This window comes from Diaporthe batatas (genome assembly GCF_019321695.1).
Source record: "Diaporthe batatas strain CRI 302-4 chromosome Unknown Contig00004, whole genome shotgun sequence".
Classification (NCBI taxonomy): Eukaryota; Fungi; Ascomycota; class Sordariomycetes; order Diaporthales; family Diaporthaceae; genus Diaporthe; species Diaporthe batatas.
In genome coordinates this window covers 3,177,724-3,196,987 of record NW_025408551.1, presented here as the reverse complement: position 1 = coordinate 3,196,987, position 19,264 = coordinate 3,177,724, and the positions used below count along the sequence as shown (strand labels likewise).

The 19,264-nt window shown below is 54.0% G+C and overlaps 9 protein-coding genes across 9 annotated transcripts; 5 read left to right on the top strand and 4 right to left on the bottom strand.

The window, feature by feature from the left end:
* Nucleotides 1-1,842: 1,842 nt before the first annotated feature.
* KVR01_004336 (uncharacterized protein) lies at nt 1,843-4,454 on the top strand. Its single transcript, XM_044784500.1, has 3 exons — nt 1,843-2,365; nt 2,419-2,603; nt 2,663-4,454. Exons 1-3 carry the CDS (start codon nt 2,031-2,033, stop codon nt 4,060-4,062), a joined length of 1,920 nt encoding a protein of 639 aa, XP_044646500.1. The 5' UTR covers nt 1,843-2,030; the 3' UTR covers nt 4,063-4,454.
* Nucleotides 4,455-4,578: 124 nt separating this feature from the next.
* On the bottom strand, nt 4,579-5,012 carry KVR01_004736 (uncharacterized protein; the record flags this gene model as incomplete). Its single annotated transcript, XM_044781595.1, has 2 exons — nt 4,579-4,730; nt 4,865-5,012. 2 exons carry the CDS (start codon nt 5,010-5,012, stop codon nt 4,579-4,581), a joined length of 300 nt encoding a protein of 99 aa, XP_044646900.1.
* A 1,481-nt stretch (nt 5,013-6,493) lies between these two features.
* KVR01_004591 (uncharacterized protein) lies at nt 6,494-7,942 on the top strand. The gene is made up of 2 exons (XM_044790618.1): nt 6,494-6,972; nt 7,044-7,942. The coding sequence occupies exons 1-2, from the start codon at nt 6,617-6,619 to the stop codon at nt 7,831-7,833; spliced, it is 1,146 nt and encodes a 381-aa protein (XP_044646755.1). The 5' UTR covers nt 6,494-6,616; the 3' UTR covers nt 7,834-7,942.
* Nucleotides 7,943-7,953: 11 nt separating this feature from the next.
* Nucleotides 7,954-9,557, bottom strand: KVR01_004727 (uncharacterized protein). The gene is made up of 2 exons (XM_044784854.1): nt 8,485-9,557; nt 7,954-8,421 (listed from the first exon to the last, which is right to left on the bottom strand). Exons 1-2 carry the CDS (start codon nt 9,266-9,268, stop codon nt 7,982-7,984), a joined length of 1,224 nt encoding a protein of 407 aa, XP_044646891.1. The 5' UTR covers nt 9,269-9,557; the 3' UTR covers nt 7,954-7,981.
* Nucleotides 9,558-10,685: 1,128 nt separating this feature from the next.
* On the top strand, nt 10,686-11,624 carry KVR01_004206 (uncharacterized protein; the record flags this gene model as incomplete). Its single annotated transcript, XM_044783747.1, has 1 exon — nt 10,686-11,624. One exon carries the CDS (start codon nt 10,686-10,688, stop codon nt 11,622-11,624), a length of 939 nt encoding a protein of 312 aa, XP_044646370.1.
* Nucleotides 11,625-11,837: 213 nt separating this feature from the next.
* On the bottom strand, nt 11,838-12,791 carry KVR01_004265 (uncharacterized protein; the record flags this gene model as incomplete). Its single annotated transcript, XM_044783292.1, has 1 exon — nt 11,838-12,791. One exon carries the CDS (start codon nt 12,789-12,791, stop codon nt 11,838-11,840), a length of 954 nt encoding a protein of 317 aa, XP_044646429.1.
* Nucleotides 12,792-13,234: 443 nt separating this feature from the next.
* Nucleotides 13,235-14,310, top strand: KVR01_004178 (uncharacterized protein). The gene is made up of 2 exons (XM_044793034.1): nt 13,235-13,741; nt 13,812-14,310. Exons 1-2 carry the CDS (start codon nt 13,692-13,694, stop codon nt 14,185-14,187), a joined length of 426 nt encoding a protein of 141 aa, XP_044646342.1. The 5' UTR covers nt 13,235-13,691; the 3' UTR covers nt 14,188-14,310.
* Nucleotides 14,311-14,513: 203 nt separating this feature from the next.
* On the top strand, nt 14,514-17,309 carry KVR01_004143 (protein kinase RIO1). Its single transcript, XM_044791184.1, has 2 exons — nt 14,514-16,092; nt 16,159-17,309. Exons 1-2 carry the CDS (start codon nt 14,647-14,649, stop codon nt 16,264-16,266), a joined length of 1,554 nt encoding a protein of 517 aa, XP_044646307.1. The 5' UTR covers nt 14,514-14,646; the 3' UTR covers nt 16,267-17,309.
* On the bottom strand, nt 16,781-17,908 carry KVR01_004789 (uncharacterized protein; the record flags this gene model as incomplete). The annotated part of the gene is made up of 5 exons (XM_044790653.1): nt 16,781-17,031; nt 17,104-17,153; nt 17,227-17,450; nt 17,531-17,778; nt 17,872-17,908. The coding sequence occupies 5 exons, from the start codon at nt 17,906-17,908 to the stop codon at nt 16,781-16,783; spliced, it is 810 nt and encodes a 269-aa protein (XP_044646953.1).
* Between the last annotated feature and the right edge of the window lie 1,356 nt (nt 17,909-19,264).

Genomic DNA, 19,264 nt, shown 5'->3' with positions numbered 1-19,264 from the left:
GCGGAGCAGAACTTATCCCAAGGCAACTCCTCGTCCTCGCATTGAATCACGATTTTCGGTGAACATATTAAGTCTTGCGCGATCCAGAGCCTAGGAATATCGCTTGGTGTCAGTACATGTGAAACAATTCACTTTGCTGTAGACACGGATCTGGATGGGAAGGAAATTACCGTCCGAAGTATGGAAGGCTGAGAAACTTGTCCAACGCCTGCCAACCCCGAGAGGCTGTAAAACGTTGGTCTGTGTAGAACTTGTCCAGAACAGCCGCGGAAACCTTGTAGTCTGAGTGGTAGAAATCGGGATCCGAGACGAGACTACGCCCTTGGGCCACCACGCTGTGGAATTGTTGAAGGTCATTTATCAAGTGTCGTGCTGGAGACGGGAGTTTCGACCCAGGGTAGCAGATCGTGCGCTCGGCATGGAAGTAGATTTCAGGCATCAACTCTATCGAATATGCCTTTTCTTCCATGTCTGCTTGATTGATACAAATGGCGTCGATCCACAACCAACGTCGGGTCAGGCTTTTTCGGAGGTTTGAGAGGCAGTCATGGAGGTTATCAGTGATAGGTAAAGAGGATCCGTCGCAGTGAATGGTATGGTTGCGCTGCGGATATCCCCAAGTATATGACAGGGCATCATACTTCTGATGCGAGTCCAGGGCGCTATGGTGAAGAATGATTTCAATTGGTTTGCCATTTCGAGCTGGAAGCAATTCGATCAGGCGTACAGATTTGCGCTCGTGGCGAGGCAGCGGAGAGTACTGTAGTGTGAATGAATGCGACATCATGTATTTGTCTATAAAGAGACTACCTAGGGATGTAGTAACGCTAGACTTGGGGTGAAGACCTATTTGGAGGAGTCTGGGAACAGGTCAGAATGCTGGTTATGTACCGTGCGTGACATTAGCGCGGCAAGCAGGCAATTAGGCAGCAATGGCGACCCAATAAGGCTGACAGAGATGGAGAGCAATCCATATCATCTACCGCTTTCTACCAGTAATTAGAGTATACCTAAGGCAGTCAGCTAGTCCTCTATAATATATCAAAGTTTAATACAATTAAATTTATAATTTAAATTATTAATAAATAATAAAGGAACTTATAAGCTATTTTTAAGACCTATAGGTATAAGTATTAAACCTTTTTTAGATTTAATAAGGGGGTGGTAAAAGTGGGATTTTGTATCGAAAAGGTGGTCGGCATGTGGGCCGGGTTTGTTAATTCACCTGAGATCTGAAAGTTTCCAGCAATATCAATCCTGAAAACCGCCAACCTCACATGTCTCACTTTGCTTGATGACAATGTCTAGAGAAAATAGTTCGACGTTTAGCCGCCTTCTCGGAGTCTTTATTACTTGAGGCGGCAGCATGATCACACGGAGCCGGCACCACCTACATGCAACTTGCAGCGTTGAACGGGGGTGGTGACAGCCTGTGCGCTCCCACGCAACCCCGGCTGTGCACAGCTAGTGTTTCTAGGTATCGGCAGGCCCTACGATTACGGGAGTTCACCAGCTGGTTTGGCCTGGCAAGTTCTATTTGGCATTGATTTTAATTGCTGGATCTGGAGATCCCCACTATGCCCTGGAGGGCATATGCAGGCAGCAGCCATAAATAGTTGAAGGGCCCAGGTCGTTCAAGACGACATCAACTTGAATTGGGTTGCGGGCCGTGAGAGCCACTGGCAGGGGGCAAAAGCCCCCGCGAAGGATTCGGTACAGCTGACGGGCTTGACGTTGTGTCCTTTTTAGTGCAATGCAGGCCTGCGTGTCATCGGCAGCCGCTCCAGCCCTCTGGCTGTGCTGCATCGTTGTGGGTTTCGGATTTTCAGCTCTGATTCTGGTGCCTGACACGCTGCCCCTATCATTGGTCGAGCGTGAGAATCACACATGGGTGGCTCCACTACGAAAAGAACCCATGGAACCCATGCACAACTGTCATCCAGTTCTTTTCTATAATAATCTAGGGGAGAGGCGTCGAGTTTGGTTTGCACTGCATCACTCTCGTTCATTACTGTGTAAATAAATCAACAATGGCTGGCGGCGTTTCGTTGATAGGATCGTGGAGTCTGGAGATACTGGCCGTCATCGGCTCTGCTGCGTGCCTCGCGGCACTGGCGGCTCTCCTGGTGGTCTACGACGGCCAGCCCATCTTCACCTGGCATGGGGTCACGCTAAACTCCATCGTTTCCGTCCTGTCCACCGCCAGCAAGGCCGCCTTGCTGTTTGCCGTTGGCGAACTGATCAGCCAGTGGAAATGGATATTATTCACCGACCGCGCAAGGCCGTTGATGGACTTTGAGCGGATCGATGCTGCCAGTCGGGGCTTGCTTGGAAGCCTGCGGGTGATGTGGACCTGCAAGAAGGCGTGAGCACCTTGGCACTCCTGTTTGTGGGTATGACTTTTGCTGACCTTCTCAGTTGGATTCTCCGCCTAGGTGCTCTTGTTATTTTGTTGGATGTCGCGGTCGACCCTTTCTCGCAACAGCTGGTTCAGTTGAGGCAAGACCTGGTGTACAATCAAGACAATGAGGCCGTTATCTCAAGGGCAGAAAGATACTCCAGAGGTGTCTGGTTTCGTGATCTATTAGCCGCCATTGATTCATGTAAGTCTCGCGCCCGGCCTCCTGAGTCTGCGCAGTCATCAGATACTGACTCCAGTTAGCGCTGCCGACGGACACGAACGTGACGATAGTCCGAAACGCAGACGCAGACTTCTCGATGCAGTCGGCCATACTCTTTGGGCTCGACCAACCACTCAATAATGTCGTTCAACAAGGCGCCTTCAGCTGTCCCACCGGAAACTGTACATGGCCAGAATATGAATCTCTTGCTATCTGCAGCAGCTGCGTTGACATCACCGATAAGTTGGAGCGCCATGCTTCAAACATTGGTCTTTACGGCCTCCTAGCGATCGACAATCCCGCATTGGCGGTCACCTTCGAAGGTAACACGGCATTCAGGCTCCCCAATGGCCTATTCATCGAAAACGACAACGGCTGGGTATACAATGAGGACATAGACAAGGGTGCGAATGACGGTGTCTTCGGAGCGGTCATGATGACAACACTCGGTACAGGCAATGCCAGCAAGACGGTCAGCATGCAGGACCTCGACACGTTGATATGGGCAATGTCCATGATCCGGGTCACCGAGGACCCGACGAACTCGTCGGCAGCCTGGCCAAACCTACCACACTCAGCAACCGAGTGCGCACTTCACTACTGCATCAACAGTTACTCTGCCGCGGTGAAAGACGGCATATTGCAAGAGAATGTGACCAACGTGCAGGAAGCCACGAGAGCCCCCGATTCATGGCAGCCGGAAGACAACCTGTCTGACCCACTGAGAGACGAGATTCTTTCCAGTATAGAGTTCAACAGATATTGGTCGGGTTTCAAGCGGACAGACCTGAGCCTGGTCTCACCGGCTCACAACACGCGGTACAACATCTCCCAGGCGGCAGTCAACGGGATCGGGGCCTACTTCAACGGGACTTTCGCAGCAGGCCTCGAAGAATTCGACGTGTCTGACGACAACTACACGACCGCGTGGCAGCTGAACGGGTACTACCTGAGCACCGGCCAGGTCCAGTTCACCCCGAGCACGATGCAGGTGCTCTTCTCGGCCGATGACCTGAACGACACCTTCACCAGCCTGGCGACGAGCATGAGCAACGCCCTCCGCTCCGGCTCGGACGCAGGTGTTGACGGGGCCAACATGGAGCTTGTGGGCGAGAAGGGCGTCCTCACGACGTTTTACGACATCCAGTGGCCGTGGATCTCACTGCACTGCGCCAGCCTCCTGCTGGGAGTCCTATTCTTTGTGCTGACGCTCGCCCGGAACCGCTCGGCTCCCGCGTGGAAGTCGAGCTCCCTGGCTGTGATGGCCAGGGGAAATCAGGTGCAGGATGTTGTCCATGGGGCGGAGTATGTGAAGCAGATGGAAGGGAGGGCCAAGACCATGCGGGTGACGTTGATCGAGAAGAAGCCTGGCCAGGGTGACCAGGTCGAATACGATCCCTTGCAGGTTCCATACAGCGAGGTCAGGCGTGTTTCAAGCTGAAGAAACAGGCTTTTATTGCTTGAAAAATTCATATATTCTTTCCTCCTCATACAATCAAAAAGGTGTCTCTTGTAGGACGCCCCAAATCGATGTCACGTCGCCAGTGTTGCAGCTCATTTATGAGACCCAATGATGGACCAGCATACATGCAAGGAAAATGCTCGGGTACCTTTGTGGAAGTGTTCGTGACTAATTCCTGGCTTTTGACTCGATGATATCCCGCATCAATCATACAGACTTGGTATGTGGAGTAAATACTGTTGCGGAGTCCTGCTCTTTCACTGATGTATCGCATTCTTCGAACATGGCTCTGAATTGAAACCCTAGTCACCGTTGGTTGGTAATTCATCAAATCCAACGATTAAAATAACTACTAAGAGCATATTTCAAATATATACACGCTAGAGCATAATAGATATTGTGTAACCCCCCCCCCCTAGATCCCATCATGTGGCCGTTGCCAAGTCCATCCTTCATCGCCTTCAAATTGTCCTCCAGCAACGATTGAGGCGACATTTAGGCGATGTGGACGGTCTTGTCGGGGCACTTGTCGTTCCAGAGGTCACCAATCAGCTTCCTGTGAGCGGAGGCAGAGCAGATGGAGGTAGTGCCAACGATGTTGGTGACGGCGATCTTCAGGACGGCGTTGCTGCACCAGCAGGCGGTGTCTGTTCCGACGGCACACATGTTAGCCATTTGTCTCCGTTGAGATGTCCAAGGCCACTTGATGCCAGCATTGCATGGTTTCCGTGTTGATGTATAGTGATGGCCCCGACTAGTGACCGGACCACCTGCAACTAACCTGTCGGGGATGTGCAGCCGGTGACCGCAAAGGCGGCTGTGAGCTTGCTCCTAGCACATGCTGGGACCAGCGCAAGAGGGTCTTCCGTGGGGGCGGCGACAGCGCCAGCGATGGCGACGTAGATGGAGAGGAGGGTTGTGAACTGCATTTTGGCGGTTGGAAAGCTCGGCGTCTGGCTGGACTGGTGCTGTTACTGTTGTTGTCTGGGAGTTCTTGAGTTGATGAGCGAGCGTGCAGGTGGTGGATCAGAAGGAAGAGGGAACGTCTAGGAGAACAGGACCTCCGCTTCCCTCATGTTATATGACTCTCATTATTATCGTGCCCCCCCTATCCACAATGAGAAAGACGCCTTTACAATCCAGGCCATGGAGTTCCCCGCGGTGGTCCTTGATCGACGGACAAATGCGTAAACCCTACCCGCGTCCCACGCAGCCAATCTGATGGGTCTTGATGCTAGCGGCCCCATATGAAGAGGTCGCGAGATGAACCGCCCCTGGGACGACCGACTACAGATGAGAACCCCGGTCGGCTCTTCAGCTATCGTGAATATGATTCAAGTAATTCCGGAGAGCTGATGTCATAGCTCAAGGTCTACTAGTAGTGACCTAAAAGAATATACAAAGACGATTCCTATGACTGAGCCCCTTTTGCATCAATAGCACCATTGACTCTGCCTGCCTTGGTTCGAGGTGCGTCTAGTACGGTGCGGACGGTGAGGCAACCCTTGTAAATCCCCACACATTGAATCGCAATCTCAGGGTCAATTCCCTGGAGCCACCTCCTGAAGGAACCCATCAAAAGTCAGGGGCACAAGCCTGAACGTGCCTGCGAGGTGCAGCGAGCTCCGTTTACTGAGCCCCATCGTATTCTTCATTACCATCAACATCCAACCCTGCCCGTCAACCCTTGCAAGAACCTGCAGGTGCAGGTTCCGAAGCCCCCCCGCGGGCCCAGGAGGAGCCTCTTGTTAGATTTTTATGCTCACGTAGACTTTTCTCCCCGTTTGGAAGTGTTCTTGATCGCTAAACTTGGTCGGACAAGTTGTACTTCCAATGGATGAAGTGGGAATACCAAAGTATGGACTTTGGCATGCCGGGCAGCGCGTCTATAAGTGGGTCGCGGGTAATGTCTCTCCGGCCCTGTTCCTGGGGGAGTCCATCGACGTGAACCAAAGAGGCCCGATGAGCTTATTAGAGAGATGAATGATTATCCCATAAAACATGTGTATTGCAAAAAAACGCTCAATCATCTGAATTTAAAACACTATGGGATTTATCTTTTTAAGAGTTTCCTCTCCATAAGATTATCTATCTCATGTGCCCTACAAAGCTATCATGGACACTACAGAGCAGGAAGACGAAAGGAGAACATGATATGTTGAGACAATTGTAACGTCACGCAAGTGCAGATAACGAAGTCGACATGAATCGGCGTCTCAGATTATATTGACTGTACTTGAGTATAGCTATGGATAGAACGTCCGCACCACAAAGCACGAGGTTCGGTGTTGCAGCTCTATCACAAATGACGAACCATTCCTGACAGGGTTGCCCCTGCCCAGCCTCCCAACGGCAAAATCCCCCGCTGCCAAGCTGGGCATGGCGCCACACTTGGATCTTGCAAGCATCACTTGCACTCACCAGCCCATCCTATCCTCGACTCGAAGCCCTGCACTTCATTTCGCTGGAGAGTTCCTCACCTTAGGGAGACAAGTCTACGCAAACCACTCAAAGCGGGCAGCTTCACGACCTGATGGAGTCTGATAAGCTCACAGAAGGCCATGACTTGCAAGAGGCACCGGCAGCAGAGGGGTCAACACGAGCCTCATCTGGAGAGAATGAACCACCCGCAGAGCCAAAAGAGGGTTGTTCGGCCTTATTACACATACCAAGAGCAGCTACTATCTGTCTTCTGGGCTTTAATTGGGTCCTCTCGTTGCATAATGGCGTTCTGCACGGAGAACGGGCCCTGCTGTTCTCACTCTTGGGCAGCGATGCGTCCAGCCGCATGCAAGCGACGTACCTCATCTCTAACACGATGTCGCCTATCTTGATATGGTCGGCAGAAGCGAATCGCACGGACTTGATGCTTTTGGAAAGCACGGCTTTGTGAGTAAATTCGGCATGCTCCATGGCCTGGGGAAGTTGCACAGCTGGCTGACATGCTTCGTTATTGCCAGACGCTTGCTCGCCTTAGCAGCTATACCAATCAGCGGCATTGAGAGGGTAGCACCGATATACTACCTCTATAGCATGGCTACTTGGAATTCCGCAAACTTGTCGGACGACCGTATGATACCCTCAGAAGCGGCCAAGGCAGTCCTTCCGGCAACCCTGCTTTGCTACGTACTTCCAGGCGCCCTGGTCAGCCTGGTTCCATTGACAGCGACTGGAGTATCGCTGTCTCACTTCAACATAGAGAGCTCCAGCATCACTGCCTTCTTTGTAGCTCCACTGATTGTGCCATGTTTGACGCAGATGGTATCGGCGGTGACACGCCTTGCCAAACGCAAGGCTGGCAAGGGTGGACCAAGACGCAAGGCAACGCCTGGAGACAAAATGACACACCAGACTCAAGCCGCCCTCGACGTGTCGCGCTCTCTGAGGACGGCATACGCAGTGTCGTTTGCCATGCAAGCCACGCAGCACCTGTACACCATCGTCAGCAGTCTTATCCGGGCACCACGAGGTCAACGGTCAGTTGTAGCTGTGCTGAGCAACCTATTGACCCATCAGGCCATTCCCAGACAGATGTATTCGAGCCTTGCTCTGTATTCTGCCGCAACACTGGGGTTCGGGCTATACACGGTATGGGAGCTTCGCAGGCGTGGCCTGGTGTCGGACAAGGATGCGAAGAAATCAGCAGCTGGGGTTATTGCCGGGCAGGTCTTGTTTGGGCCAGGAGCCACATACGCTGGTCTGTGGTGGTGGCGTCACGGTGTTTTGTACAAGACTCGACAACTGGCTTGAGGGTATTATTGGACTCTAGCCACGTAGGTACCCTTGCTGGGTCACCTGGCCAGGTCTTCGGCTTCTTATATCTAAATATCATTAACTTAAACCAAAAATTCTATCCCTATTTAAAATGCTGCAAGACCTATACTGGTAAGTCGTCGCTCTATGGTTGTGCTGGGCGTTCATTTGTTCGAGCTGCTTCGCCTTCTGGCTCCCGCGTGTTACTACTTGTGCCGTCCTCAAAAGCCGCATCGGGCGAGGCATTCACAAGCACGCCTCGGTCTACCCTCCTTCTCCACGGCCGGTACACCAGGACAGATCCCAACCCGACGACGAGGAACAGCCCGCATATGCTGCCACCGATGATCTCAAAGTTGTCTCCGATTGCCTCGACGCCGTCCCAGAAGCTGCCCTCTGGCTCAGCGACGTTTAACACAAGCGTCAGAACCTGTATGACCCCAATGAAAGCCGACACGACAATCGTGATTCCAGTCAGGACAATGGAATAATAAAGTATGGCGATGTGGTCTCTCGAGAAGGCCTTGGAGGTGTAAAGAGCCATCATCAAGGCTCCATCTGTCGTGTCGAGAAGACACATGCCGGCTGAGACAGTATTAGACGCTGCGTATACCACCTCGAGAGCTCGGAACGACGATCAAAACTCACCAGTAAACAGGACTGGGAACACCAAGATCAGCCACAAGCTGGTGCCAGCAGCCCCCTGGATGCTCGCAATGCCAAGTATGGCGATCTCAGAGCTGGTGTCGAATCCCAACCCGAACATGACACCGAGAGGGTACATCTTCCACGGGCGGTCGACGATACGGAACAGCTTCCGGAAGAGATTCCCCATGAACCCGACACCCTCGAGGGACAGCTGCGCGGCGGCGGTGTCCTCGTCGCCCGGGCCCTGCGCCTCGTCGCCGTCGCGGATCTGCCGGCGCTGGCCCGCGAGCAGCGTCCTGAGCCGCTTGACCAGGCGGAACAGCACCCACGCGTTGCCGGCGCAGAGGATGAGCAGGAACGCGGCGCTGACGCTGGTGCCGACGATGTTGCCGACGCGCTGGAAGCCGTCGAACCGGTCCCTTAGCGCGCCGCTCGTGGCGGCCACGACGACGCAGGTGATGATGACGATGGTGGAGTGGCCCAGGCTGAACCAGGTGCCAACGCTGACGGGGCGCTGGCCGGCGGCGATCAGGCGCCGGGTCATCAGGTCGATGGCGCTGATGTGGTCGGCATCGAGGGCGTGGCGGAGGCCCAGGGTGTAGGAGAGCACGGCGGACGAGATGAGCACCGGGTAGAAGTGCAGGATGATGCCGATGGCCACCCACACGATGATGTTGACAGAGATGAGGAGCAGGATCTGCCACACCACGGCCGGAGGGAGAGCACGGAGGGGCTTCGGCAGCGGCAGGTGGATGTCCGGCCGGGACAGGCGGAGGCGGGGCATTTCGGCCGGTATTTTCTGCAGGCGGGTGTCCGAAGTGGTTATGACTGTCAGAGAATATTGGCCTGAGCGAAGTAATCCAATACGGGATGAAACTGGATGAAGTGCACACGATGCTGGGCTCTGGTTTGATATTGACCTGGCTACATGACGGAAAGACTAAAATATGCTCAGAAAGAACGGCGACGAACTGGCGAGATCGGAGAGGCACACAATTTTCCTCGCGCTGCTAGCTAGCGATCAAGTGCGAATGAGGGGTTCTCCGTCGAATATTCTGCCGCTGATAAGCCGGGCCACATGCACTCACCACCCACCTGGGACTTCTTTACGTGACCGACTGACTAACTCATAGCCGAGGAAGAGCAGGCGTGGGGAGCAGCCATGTCAGTGTGAATCCCTTCAAAATCCTCCAAGCTTCTATGAAAATGTCTCCTCGGGAATACCTCCACTTCAGCATGCATGCTTTTGAGTTCAAAGAAACGCATCCGCGTCGGGAATGGTGAGATATTTCCGTGTGATACACAAATAAATGCCCAGCAAAATCCGGCAGGCCATCCCGCCCAGTGCTACAAGCTGCAAATGTCAGATAGTGCTGATTAGTGCAGTGGGCCAACAGCGTCTTGGCCCTGTCACCTGTACGGGATTAATATCAGTCATCCAACGTCATATATCCCAGGCGCCGTGGACCATTTCACGCTGCTCGTCTGACTCCCAAGTCCCCTTCATAACGGCAGTCACCCTCCGAATCATATTCAGCCGCCCTCCTAGCGCTGAGCCAACCTCGCGCCCCTTACCTGGGCACCTCCAAAATCACACCCGGGATCCCTGACAAGCCACAAGGGCGCCAGATTAACGCGGCTGTCATTTGTCGATCGGCAGATCAGCCGAATCCCTCGCCCTGGAGGTTTGACTGCAAACCTGCCAGTGAATATTCGGAGTGTGCATCTAGCATACAAGTGGCCGTCTTAACGTTTCGGCATAAATAAGTTACATATGGCTGCCAATTTACGAGACCACAATAGCTTTCTGCTTGCCGCAGAATGAGACAGCGAGGGCAGCTCGAACGAGGTTCGTCGTGGCCCGGGTCAATCACAGGGATTACTCCATATTGTCTGCTTGAAACGCGTATACCCAGACTTCGGTTCCCTCCTCCGCATAGCAAACATGGCAAGATCTACGCCGCACTCGCAACAACCAGTTTGTCATAGCTTGGCTGCTGCTCATCTAACTTACTTCCATCGAAGATGCACGACATCCCTGGGCTTTGTCCGCGGGCATTGTTTGACAATATGGCAGCCTCTTGTGACATATCACTCGGTTGCCTCTCATTCTCAGGCCTGAAATAGCCAGCGTGCCGCGGATAGTTGATGGACTACCTGACCTTCCCAACAGCCTGATCAACCAGACTGGAATTGGTGCGATGACTTGGTCTCCGTCCTGGCTCTTGGCCGCGGTCCTGGCGACCACGGCCGCAGCGCACTCTCACATCGCCTATATCACCGTCAACGGGCTCGAATACCCGGGCTACACCCCCCAGCTCGGGCCAAACAACTCACCCGAGACCGTAGGCTGGGCGCAGACCGCCGTCGACGACGGGTTCGTCCCTCCCTCGAACTACACCTCGCCCGACATAATCTGCCACAGGGACGGGACGCCGCCGCGGGCACACATCCCCGTGTCCCCAGGCGACAAGATCCACATGCAGTGGAACGGGTGGCCGGCGTCGCACCAAGGGCCCATCCTCTCCTACCTAGCCCCCTGCGACGCGACCAATACCAAGAACGCCGACGGCTGCGCGAGCGTGGACAAGACACGGCTCGAGTTCACCAAGATCGACGACTCGGCGCCCGTCTTCCTCAACGACAGCGGCGGCCCGCCCGGGTTCTGGGCCACCAACACCCTCATCGCCAGCAACAACAGCTGGCTGGTCGGGCTGCCGACGACCCTCGCCCCTGGCGCGTACGTGCTGCGCCACGAGCTCATCGCGCTGCACTACGCGAACAGGACGGACGGGGCGCAGAACTACCCCCAGTGTGTTAACCTGTGGGTAACAGCATCGGCCGGGGCAAAACAGAGCACTGTTGCCAGGTCATTTTGGGATCGTGGCCTCGGGGCCATCAGGAAGAGGGAGAAGGGACACCTCGCGACGGAGATGTACCACGCCGACGACCCGGGAATCAAGATTGACATATATGAGTCGATGACGACGTATCAGATTCCAGGTCCTACGCTGGCTAGCGACGCGAGGCCCATCCCTGTGGCGAGCCAGTCGAATATGTTGCCAAGGGCTGCTGGGACTCCCGTTATTGTGTCGGGGACAACGGCCTTTCCTTTCCCAAAGGCAACGGACAGCCTCTGATGCCAAAAAGGAGCGCAAGAATGAGTCTTGTTGATACCATCTTTCTAAGTAGTGTCCAAGTTTTCCACTTAATACTGGATTAGGCCGATGTACATAAGAAGGTACTGCCAATTAGGTCGCACCGTAAATAGCCAAAGAGCATGAGAAGATACCCTGACCTAAACAATATCTAGACTGCATGCTATTCGCTACAGTTCCATAACACTTCAAATCTCAGGCTTGCCTGTCAAGCCATCGAAAGACCTCCAACGTCACCCGCTCGGGCTGATCGAGCATGATCAAATGGCCAGCCTCCGGCACCGTGACGAACCCCTTCAGCCTATCCCCCAACATCCTCGCAAGACTCTGCATCTTGTGATGCGGGATCCACCCGTCCTGCTCTCCCCACAGAATCTTGACATCGCAGCGGACCTCCGAGTACAGCTCGTTGTCCAGGAGCTCGGCCGTGTGGGTATCATCAGCCTGTTTGATCTGCCTGACAAAGTTCTTCTGTGGGTCATATTCCAGACTATCATCAGCCCCGTCCCCTCCAGTCAGCCATGGCCGCGCAAGGATACCCTCCCATTGTGGGCCTAACCCACGTCCTTTAACCCTGGCGCTCTGGATGATAGCTCTCAAACAGCCCTCGAACACGCCTGCGGGGAGGTCTTCGAACACCGCTGGGTTTTCCCGGAGGTGGCTGTAAAGCTTGTCGCCCCAGGGGAGGACGCAGTTCGTATCCAAAAGACACAGGCTGCGGTACTCGCACCCGTGCAACAGGTGAGCCCGCATTGATATCACCCCGGCGATGTCGTGAGCGACGATGTGCGGGGTTGCGTTTCCGTCTTTGCCATCGAGGTGGAGATGTTGTAGTAATGCTGCAAGTAGCTCTCCCTGTGCCTTCACGGAGGTGTCTGGCTCGGGCTTGGCCTGAGACTTGTCGGATATTTGTGACTGTCCGTACCCGGCTAGGTCGTAGAGGACAATGTTGAAGCTACCGGTCGCGGACAGTGCGTTTGCTAGGGGCCGGAAGACGTCTGAGGACCACGGGGTGCCGTGGACGAAGACGACCCAGGGGTTTGGCGGAGCAGATGCTGCATCAGCGGTAGTCTGACGGGCTGTGTATCTGATAGACCAGCCGTTGTAGGCAAACGTATCTGGAAGGTCGAAGATGTCCCGGATGGGCATTTTGGATTTCTTCAAAACGAAGTAGTATCCCGGGCTTGAGTTTTTTGGAATGTTCGTGATAATGTGTTCAGCTCTTGCGCATGATATACTCCAGCAATGCGATGATGGGTTATTGTGAAATCTAGAGATGCGGTATTGGTTTATATTTGAAAATAAATATGAATGAATTAAATCGGTCCAAAATCACGCAGGGAATTCTCAATTTATGTTCTCAAGCATACTGGCGTTGAGCGGTAAGCTACCCAGGTACTTTTTGTGGGCGCGCCCTACACTAACTGATGTTGGTGTTAAGGCGCTTCCAACACGGGATGTTGCATTAGGGGACTACACGATCGACATGATGTCGTCACTGCCTTGGTAGAAGGTCAGGAGATGACGTCAGGAGCGTATTCATTCATGGACATACTTCGCCTTTCGCGATAGTCTTATTGTGCATTACAAACGTCTCCTCAGGTCACCTAGGCAGTGGCTTCAAAGTTGGCACGCCGTGGGTCTCCATTCCAAGGTTGGCACTCACTGTTGGCTGTTCAAACCATAGTCCGAGGCATCTGGAAGGGCAGACCTTTTATTACGCAACATGTTTCTTTCTTTGAGTCCACTGCACACTTATATGGTCTCGCTGTTGACTGCATTCAAGCCTCTATGGAATGACTATGTCTTCGTCAGAGCACTTTTCCAGTCACCTTGAGCGGTGACAGACTTCAACTTGACTGCCACTACTAATACAATGTCCCCTGGAAGTCAGAAAAGAACCACCGCTTAAAAGGCGGTCTGCAACTGAGTCGCCTCTAACCTTTGCGATCCAGGTTTATACTAAATGGACTCCAGCTTATTTGAGGAGTGATATTGACATTACACGGAAATACCACCATCCTTACTAAGAACTTGATATTCGACAAAATGATACAGCCACCAAGACTTCTCTTTCTTCTCATACTGGCATGGATCAAGTATGCATCCCCCCCCCCCCGCCAAAAAAAAAGAGTTACAGATGCGCTGACGTGACCTCGCACGAGACAGGGCCGCCCATGCCACCACAGTCACCAGACACTGCGAGTGCCAATCTCCTCTGAGCAAATTAGAGAACCTTTCCGGCTCTGATATCGACGACTTACTCGGCGGCAAGATGAAGTGGCCGATGGACAACTCTACCACCGCCGCTTGCTGCAAGGAGATGAATCCTCCTGGCAAAATAAACGGACCTGGTGATCCATTCGAGGTACGGCACATGCTTTCTCTTTCCTACCCTTTGCATAGGAGCTTTTCTGACTTGGCTGTTTCCGAGAACATCTGTTCAGTGCAGAAGGACGTCATGGGCGGCACAAACAACGCAGCATACCAGTTCTTGATATGCTGTTACACCAGGATGAACATGCTTGGGGACTGCTACGACTGAGATGCGAGATGCGTATGTTTTGCGGATGCCCGGTGCGGGCATTTAGAGCCGGGGACTTCTAGGGGAAATGAATTTCGATGATAGGTAATTCAAAGACCATACAATTTAATATGAATTTATGAGGGTGCAGTCCAGGCAGATATCTAAGATTGCTGTGCAATGTACAAGTACGTGGGGTCAAGAAATGCCCCGCTCTACAGGGGGCCTCGAGCAACCTGGGAAGGTACGGTACTTAGACGACTTCTTTCTTTATCTTATCGCAGCTTATCGATAACATATGGTGGCGGGGTGCGGACATCCCGCCCAAAAAAGTTGACTCAGGATGACGAACACCATATTTCTTCCATTCTAGTCTTTCCCGATCAAAAAGTTAGCCAAAAAGGTGAGTGGTGTGGCGCACATCACAGTCCTTGCTTGCAACAACCCCAATTTCTCATTCCAAGCCATTCAGACAACACCATGGCCGAGGAACTAGTATCAGAAGCTCTCAAAGAGCCCATTCCCAATCCAACAAGCGAGGAGCAGCTGGAAAATGAAGAAGATGACTTCGACGATATCTTCGAGGACGACGACTTCGACCTGGACGGCCCCGAGGGCAGGTCGTTCAACCGACAGACAGCCAGCGGGCCCGCAGGCGCAGGCGCGGCCTCGAGATCGAGCAAACCCACGGCGAACACACAGGCGAACGTCGACGACCAAATATCGGCCCTCTCGAAGCACGCCGCCAAGATCCGCCTCGACGACGTCAAGCAGACCCAGGACCGCGACAAGGACAAGGCCGACCGCGCCACGAGCGAGCTCGTGCTGGACCAGCGCACGCGCATGATCCTGCTGCAGCTCATCAACCGCGGCGTCGTCTCCGAGATCCACGGCGCCATCAGCACCGGCAAGGAGGCCAACGTCTACGGCGCCGTGCTGCACCCCGACGACGGCTCCGAGCCCGCGCAAAAGGCCATCAAGATCTACAAGACGGCCATCCTGGTCTTCAAGGACCGCGAGAGGTACATCACCGGCGAGCACCGCTTCAAGGGCGGCTCCGAGAAGGGCAACAACAGGAAGATGGTCAAGCTGTGGGCCGAGAAGGAGTTCCGCAACCTGAGGAGGATACACTCCGCCGGCATCCCCTGCCCGGAGCCCATCTCGCTCAAGCTGCACGTGCTGGTCATGGACTTCCTGGGCGACAGGAAGGGCTGGGCGTACCCACGGCTTCGGGACGCCCAGGTCTCGAGCGACGACGAGTGGAGGGACCTCTACGTCCAGCTGCTCGGCCTGATGAGGCGCATGTACCAGGTCTGCAGGCTGGTCCACGCCGACCTGAGCGAGTACAACATCCTCTACCACGACCAGACGCTGTACATCATCGACGTGTCGCAGAGTGTCGAACACGACCACCCCCGGTCCCTCGAGTTCTTGCGCATGGACATCAAGAACGTAGGCGATTTCTTCCGGCGCAAGGGCGTCGACACCCTGGCAGACCGCACAGTTTTCGACTTCATCATCGAGTCACAAGGACCGGTCGAGGGGGCCGAGATGAAGCACACCGTCGACCTGCTCTACCAGTCGAGGCCCGCGGTCGCCGACGATGACCAGGCCGCCGCGGAGCAAGAAGTCGACAACGAGGTGTTCCGGAACCAGTACATCCCGCAGACGCTCGAGCAGGTGTACGACATCGAGGCAGACGGGCGGAAGCTCGGCACAGGGGAGGGCGACTCCCTGGTCTACAAGAACCTCCTTGCCGACCAGGTCGTCCTTTCCAAGGACGCCCCAGATGATGCTGCGCAAGGTAGCGCCGACTCGGATGACGATTCCGACGACGGCGCATCATCAGGCGGGAGCGGAAGCGAGGCCGGCGAAGGCGATGGTCGCCCACGTGGAAAGAGGTTCCTGGACAAGGACGAGAAACGGGTAAGTCTTGCTGCTGTCTTCGCTCTCGATAAGTGGGGCGCTTCTGCTAACAAGGTTAATTTGTAGGCCCATAAACAAGCGGTCAAAGAGGAGAAGCGCGAGAAGAGGAAAGAAAAGATGCCAAAATCTGTAAAGAAGAAACTGGTAAACTCAACATCCAGAAGAAAGAAATAGACAAGTCAGCCTGCTCCCAGCAGCCTGCCTACTTTGTCATCAACGGACATTGCCCCAATATCACCCTTTTCATGTCCGAGTCGTGACACAGGAATGCAGCACTCGGATGAAGAAGCCAAAAACTACTGGGACAGGCTTGTTTCGGAGCGTTCCGACCCCCGAGGAGGAACATCTGAACTTGCCTGATCCTGGGTCTGACGGTCTTTCGAGGCCGGTTGATGACCAAAGAGAGCCCTGACGATGTGTTGCTTCCATTGAAATCACCGCGCCCCCCCCCCTTCTCATTTTCTACTTGTTGCTGCACCTAGCGTGCAATAAAGCCTGGAAAGAGGCACGAAAACAGTCAGGCTTCAGGCCTTTTTACTCGTTACAGTGACGGGCCACCCCCATTCCAATCATTTCCCACCTTCTCATGCCTTGTTTTGTCTCGACAATAATTCAATCACGAAGACATAGAAAGTCATTGAGATCGGGGGTCCTGGTACCTTTTCTATTCCGAGCTCAAGTTCTGCACTCAGCATGACAGCGTCATCCCGCCATCCAGGACCAGCCCGGTCCCAGTTGTAAAACTGGACCTCGGACTGCACAGGAAGATGACGGCATCAGCTGCCTCCTCCGGCCTCCCCAGGCGTTTCATTGGTATCGTAGCCAGCAGGGCCTCCTCCAGGCCTGGAGCCACGTCTGTTGCGCGCCGGGTCATCGGGGTGTCTGTCCAGGTGGGGCAGACGCAGTTGACCCGGATATTGTTGGGTGCGTTATCCAGCGCTGTGGTTTTGTCAGTCACCCAGTTGGTATATACAGAGGATCACAGGATGACGGAAAGGAAAAGTGACCTACCAGCAGTCTTGGTTATTCCGAGGATGGCATGCTTGCAAGAGGTGTATTGACTAATCGGAAACGAACTCATCAGCAAGCTCAACCACCATATAAACAAATAAATAAATCAACCATGAAACTTACACCATGTTGGGGACTGCCATGAAAGACGACACCGATGCCAAAATGACAATGCTTCCTCGGCTGCTCCCCCGGGCAGGATCACGCGCAGGCCGAGGCTCCTGATCCATCATAGCCTTTGAGACCAAGCTGGTGAAGAGGAACGTCCCGTTAACATTGACATCGAGCAGGTGCTTGAAGTCGGCAAAACTAGCCGCGGCGATGGGATCAAACGTCCCGGCCGGGATCTGAAAAACAGGCGACCACGTCAGCCGCAGGTCGCTGGTATGGACATCATCAGGGGCAGTAGTAGGCAACGTTAACTCACGCCAGCCGAGTGGACCCCATAGTCTATGCGGCCGAGAAACCCGCGCGCGTGGGCAACGGCAGCCCTGACCGAGTCCTCGCTCGTGACGTCGACCTGGATCGCATCAACGCGGAAGCCATCGTGCACAGCCGCGGCCTTTGCCTGGGCCGCCGTCTCCCGCGCGCCCTCGAGGTTCAGATCGGCCACCACCAGACCTACAGCTCCGTCTTTGGCAAAGGCCAGGCATGTGGCCCGGCCGATGCCGCTTGCTGGTAGGAAGCGGGTCAGCATTGATCACGTCAGGATTGGACCACAATGGGAATGAAAATGGAAAGATCAATATGCCGAAGGGTTCATCTCACCTCCACCGGTGACGAAGGCGAATCCCGTGATATCCATCTTGTGAAGGTTGCTAGAGATTTGAATACGTGATTAGGAAAGAGCCTTCGATGGCTAAGGGGATAAGCCACAGGTGAGAATGGAAAGGGTCTCACTTGGCTCGGTTTGAGGACGGGTTTGGGAACATTGAATATAAATCGAATGGGCCTGGATAAAACCAACAGAGGATCGGCCCTCCTGGTGGAGCCCCTGGAGCCGTTCCCGCCCCCACGCGTCACCAACGGGCTTGTTAGCGCACTGTTGGTGAATAGTATTGTCGTTCGATGTAACTTTTATGGCTCAGCTTGTTCCACATCCGCGCTTGGCGCCAGATCCAACAAGTTGCAGGACCCTCATATGCCCCCCTCGGTGCTCATGAGAACTTGTTCGAGATCCAGGAGGTCGAACCACTGCTTCTGAGGAGAAGAACGAAGTCGTTGTGGTGGTTTCGTTCCTAATCCCCATACGTATAATTAAATGAGGACCCACTCCTTCTGGTTGTTGACTTAGCTGTCGCCGGAGTGTGCAAAGCCTCCGAGAGCAAGACTTCGGCGGCGTCGCTAGCATTCACTAACACGGAGACCTGTGATGTCCCGGACAAACCTGCTCTCCCGGGGATACGATATCACCCACACACGGATGGACTAACACCGGGCAGCTGTTTCTTGGGCGGCCTGCGAGTTCAGTCACCGGGATCATATCTACGCCAGCAGTGACAAGAGATGGGAACAGTCCCGTGCGCAGTGGCTCAAAGGCATCCACCATGTTGCAGCGACTGCACATGCGTGGAGGCAGAGACCAGCGTGAGCGGCCTCACGGGGGCTGTTGGATCTCTCATTAGCAGGAAGTTGTTGCTCATCCCGCCGGACAAAGCAGATTACAAGAGGTTAGTTGCAAGATTCAGAGTCACACAATGTTGGCTTCCCAGTTTCGAACCTGGTCCTGTAACGTATTCAAAGAAGACGTTCCATTCTTGAACCTGCTGGGATTGGAATCGAACCTCAGCACTGTAGCAACACAGGCGAAACCATAGCTGGTGGCAAGGATTGATATTGATGGAGTGCAAGTAGACAATCTTTGGGCTGGCAACGCAATATATCGACAGAGGGAACAAGGTGTTCCGAGGTAAAGGGCTAATAAATATTTCACGAACCGTATACCCGTGGACACTTACCAGTGGATGAAACACCAAGTCCCCGATCCCCTTTATAGCAGGAAGTCGACGCCCTTGAGAAAATTAAAGATGCCCCATCTATATGAGACCAAGTTCAAGTCGTTCAGTTCAATCCATGGATGCTCAAGTGGTCACGCTGAGTCCCTCATGCCAGACGTGGGCCGACCAACTGCCCCAGGGTAAACTTTTGTCTTCGCAGGATC